The sequence below is a fragment of the Vigna radiata genome, unplaced genomic scaffold (genome assembly GCF_000741045.1).
Source record: "Vigna radiata var. radiata cultivar VC1973A unplaced genomic scaffold, Vradiata_ver6 scaffold_251, whole genome shotgun sequence".
Classification (NCBI taxonomy): Eukaryota; Viridiplantae; Streptophyta; class Magnoliopsida; order Fabales; family Fabaceae; genus Vigna; species Vigna radiata.
This window is the reverse complement of record NW_014543556.1, coordinates 64,864-69,434: the sequence shown is the minus strand read 5'-3', so window position 1 is coordinate 69,434 and position 4,571 is coordinate 64,864. Positions and strand designations below refer to the sequence as shown.

The following is a 4,571-nucleotide window of genomic DNA, read 5'->3' as shown; positions in this document are numbered from 1 at the left end:
TTAATTTGGAACAAATTGTATGCCACCAGAACAACATATTACACTGAAAAAAATAACTCAAAGAAGTAAATGAAAGATGTCCAGCTTGGATTGCTATACTGAACAGATGCTCAAATAAAGAAACTATGCAAACTCAAGCAATGAAATGTAGTCAGTCCAATCTGCTGATCCTAGTGTTTTTGACAAATGTAAAATAATGCAACCAATCTTCTTGACTTCAGCAAGTCACTCTTCATTTGGTATGCACATCTTATTTTACAGCAGTGTAACACAGACAGTTTCCTTTGGACAGTGCAATTTTAAGAAGACAATTCAGATTCAAAGTAATTATTAAAAGCTAGTACTGCACTGAATTGTAGTTCAAGTTGCACTGAGCTTTTTCATCATTGCTCTTATGATGTGCATCTATTGGAACAAATCAATCCAGATATACAGATTTACTCAAGCACAGAACAACTTCAGAATTTTGACAAAATTGAACTCACTGAACATGACTGACATAACAGAATCAGATTTAGAAAATAAAAAACTAAAAACAAGGAAATGGACCGATTAAAAATGCTGGAAACAGAACAATGAAAAGTTGGAACAAATAACATCAATGAACAAAAACTACTGGAATTTAAAATTTGATGGAACAGTGCACGGTAAAACTAGAAAAAAAAAACACGAATGGAATTTGATGACAGTATGGAATAGAAGGAATTCTACTTAGCTGGAACAACCGGACATCACTGTGAGCAACCTAGGCTATTAATACCACTTGATGAAGTTACTCCAGCCAGGAAAATGGATTTAGGCAGCGGAAGATGGAGATCTGAATCAGAGGCAGCGGAAGATGGAGATCTGAATCAGAGGCAGCGGATATGTTCAGTAGCAGTGAAACAACGGAATGCAAAGGTGTTTGAGTTGGAGGATTCTGTGATGTTCAGCGGTGAAACAGAGATGAAATCGGTGGCGTAGATGATGGTTTGAAGAGCTCTACGGTGGATGGAAGCTAGCTCAGGTAGCCTTTCACTGGAAGGAAGCTAGATGGGAAATGAAAAGCTCAGGAGAAAGTGACTTTCGGCAGAATTCAGTGTGCTGGAAAATGCATCAGCAAAGACTAAATTCATATATTATCCAAAAGTGAATTTACATGTGCTACATGATGGATTTATAGGAAATCCATTTAGCTAGGTGTGATGTGGATTATTGTCGAGAATGGTGGATCATCATCCACGTGGCAAGGCAAGGAAGATGCTGTCATCTAGAAGCTATAAGTACTGGAAGTTTTTACATGTGCTAAAAATGAAAAATGAGCCATGGTGTGCTTAGCTATGAAGGGGGGGTGCGCCCAGTAAAATCAGTCTTCTATTTCTTGGACATTTCTACCCTTCTCCTTGTGTTGGTCATGCTTTTAATGATGGGTCTATGATGGGCTTGGGCCCAAGTCATTAGTTGTTATGGGGTGATGGTGGTGGTGGTGGTGGCGATGGTGGCGGCGACGATGGTGGTGGTGGCGGATGCGGTGGCGGTGAGTGTGATAGTGGTGGTGGTTGTGGAGGTTGTGTTGGTGGTCATGCTATCGATGGTGGAGGCAGCGTAGGTGCCATTGGTTGTGGTAGGGGTGGCGGCTGCGGCGGGGGTGGTGATTGTTGTGGTGTTGGTGGTGGGCGTCGTGGTCGTGCTAGTGGTAGTCATGGTCGTGGATGTTGTCGTGGTGTTAGTGGTGGTAGTTGTGGACGTTGTGGTGGTAGCGGCGGCGGTAGTGGTGGAGATGGCACAGTGGCAGTGGTCGTGCTGGTGTTGGTGATGGTGGTAGTGGTTGTGGTGGTGGCGGCAGTGGTGGTGGTGATGGTCATGGTGGTTTTAGTGGTTGTGGGGGTGGTGTTGGTTATGGTGGTGGCGACAATGGTGGTGGTTGTTGTGGTAGTGGTGCTGGTAGAGGTGGCGGTGGCGACAACGGTGGTGATGTTGATGATGGTGGCAGCGGCGGTGCCAATGGTTGTGGTGGTGGTGGCAGTATCGGTGGATGTGGTGGCGGTGACGATGGTGGTGGTGGTGGTTTTGGTGGCGATGGCGTTATGGTGTTGGTGGTGATTGTGTTGGTGGTGGTGGCGGCGGTGGCGGTGATGATGGTGGTGGTGGATGTTGTTGTGGTGGTCGTGGTGGTACTAGGGATGGTGGTAGTGCTAATGGTGGCAGCGACGACAAGGGTGGTGGTTGTGGTGGCGGCGGTTGTGGTTGTGGTTGTATGGTGGTTGTGGTGGTAGTGGTCATGGTGGTGTTAATGGTGGTGGTGGTGGTTGTGGTGGAGGCGGTGGCGGTGGTGGTTGTTGTTGTGGTAGTGGTGGTGGTGGTGGTGGTGGTGGTGTTAGTGGTTGTGGTGGTGTTAGTGGTGGTGGTGGCAATGGTAGCGGCGGCAGCGGTGTTGGTGGCGGATACCATGGCGACGACTATTATGGCGGTGGTGGTGGTCGTGGTATCGGTGGTGGTTGCGGTGTGGGTGCCAATGGTTGCGGTAGTCGTGGTGACGGCGGCGTGGGTGGAGGTCGTGTTTTTGGTGGTGAGAGTGGTAGTGGCAGAGACGGTGGTGGTGGTGGTGGTTGTGGCACCGGTGCAAATGGTTGTGGTGGTGGTGTTGGTGGCAGATATGTTGTTGATGGTGATGGTGGTTGAGGTGGTGGCGGTAGCGGCGGTCATGGATGTCGTTGTGGTGTTAGGGGTGGTGGTGGTGGACGTAGGGATAGCGGCGGCAGCAGTGGTGGTGGAAGGGGCACGGTGGCGGTGGTTGTAGTGGTGGTAGTGGTGGCGGTGATTGTGGTGGCGGTGGTTGTGGTGGTAGTGGCGGTGTTGGTGGCAGCGCTTGTGGTAGTGGTTGTAGCGTCGGTGGTGGCGGCGATGGTGGTGGTGGTAGTGGTTATGGTGGTGTTGGTGGCGGCGGCGGTGGCAATGGTGGTGGTAGTGGTGGCAGCGATGGTGGTAGAGGTTGTCGGGGCGGAGGCAATGGTGGTGGTGGTGTTGGTGGTGGCGATAGCGACGATGGTGGTGGTGGTGGTGGTGGCGGATGCAGTGGCGGTGACAATGATGTTGGTGGTGGTTATGGAGGTTGTGGTGGTGGTCGTGGTATCAGTGGTGGTGGCGGGGCGGGTGCCAGTGGTTGTGGAAGTAGTGGCGGCAGCGGCGGTGGTGTTTTTGGTGCTGATGGTGGCGGTGGTAGTGGCGATTGTGGTTATGGTGGTGCTGGTAATGGTGAGGGCGACAGTGGCGACGATGGTGGTGCTAGTGGTGATTGTGGTTGTGGTGGTGGTGGTGGTGGTTGTGGTGGTGGTCATAGTCGTGGTAGTAGTAGTGGAGGTGGCGACGACAATGGTGGTGGTGGTGGTGGTGGTGGTGTCGTTGTGGTGGTGGTTATGGTGTTGGTGGCGTGTTGGGGGGTGGTAGTGGTGGTCGTGGTCGTGGATGTCGTTGTGGTGTTAGTGGTGGTGGTAGTGGACCTAGTTGTAGCGGTGGCTGTGGAGGTGGTTGATGTGGCACAGTGGCGGCGGTGGTGGCGGTGGTGGTGGTGGTGGCGGTGATGATTGTCGTCGTTGTGGTGGCGAGGGCGGTGGTGGTGGTGGTGATGATCATGATGGTGATAGTGGTGCTGGTGGTGGCGGCTGCGGTAGTGGTTGAGGTGGCATGTTGGCGGTAGTTGCGGCGACGGCGGTGGTGGCGGTGGTGGTGGCAATGGTTGTGGTAGTGGTGGCGGCGACGGCGGTGGCGGCGGTAATAGTGGTGGCGACGATGGTGGTGGCAGTGGCTTTGGTTGTGGTTGTGGTTGTGTTGGTGGCAGCGGCGGTGGTGGTGGCGATGATGGTAGTGGCTGTAGCGGCGGTTGTAGTGGTAGTGGTGGTGTTAGTGGTGGTGGTGGTGGCGGTAGCACTGGTGATGGTTGTTATGGTGGTGGTGATGGTGGTAGTGGTGGTGGCGGTGGCGATGGTGGCAGCGACGACGGTAGTGTTGGCGATGACAGTGATGGTAGTGGTGGTTGTGGAGGTTATGGTGGTGCTGGTATCGGTGGTGGTGGTGTGGTGGTGGTGTTTTTTGTGGTGATAGTGGCGGTAGTGGTGGTTGTGGTGGTGGTGTTTTTTGTGGTGATAGTGGCGGTAGCAAAGCGGTGGTGGTGGTGGTGGTAGTGATGGGGGCGTCGGTGTGATGGTGGTGATTGTGGTAGTGGTGACCGTGGTCGTGGTCGTGGTGTTATTGGTGATGGTGGTTGTCCTAATGGTGGCAGCGAGGCCGGCGGTGTGGTGGTGGAAGTTGTCGTGGTCGTGGTGGTGATGGTGATGGTGGTGGCGGCAATGGCGGCAGTGGTGGTGGTAGTTACTGTGATGGTGGTAGGGGTTCTAGAGGTTGTTGTGGATGTGGTGGTGGCTGCGACGGTATCAGTGGTGGGAGTGGCGACGACGACGGTGGCGATGGTCATGGTGGTGTTAGTGGCGGTGGGGGTGGTGGTGGCGGCGGCGTCGGTGGTGGTTGTGGTGATGGTGGTGGTGGTGGTGGTGACGACGGCGACGACGATGGTTGTGGTTATAGTAGTGGTGGCG

The 4,571-nt window shown here is 53.1% G+C and overlaps 1 protein-coding gene across 1 annotated transcript; it reads left to right on the top strand.

The window, feature by feature from the left end:
• The first annotated feature begins 789 nt into the window (after positions 1–789).
• On the top strand, positions 790–2,082 carry LOC106754501 (keratin-associated protein 5-3-like). Its single transcript, XM_014636518.1, has 2 exons — positions 790–921; positions 1,441–2,082. Exons 1-2 carry the CDS (start codon positions 790–792, stop codon positions 2,080–2,082), a joined length of 774 nt encoding a protein of 257 aa, XP_014492004.1.
• Positions 2,083–4,571: the final 2,489 nt, after the last annotated feature.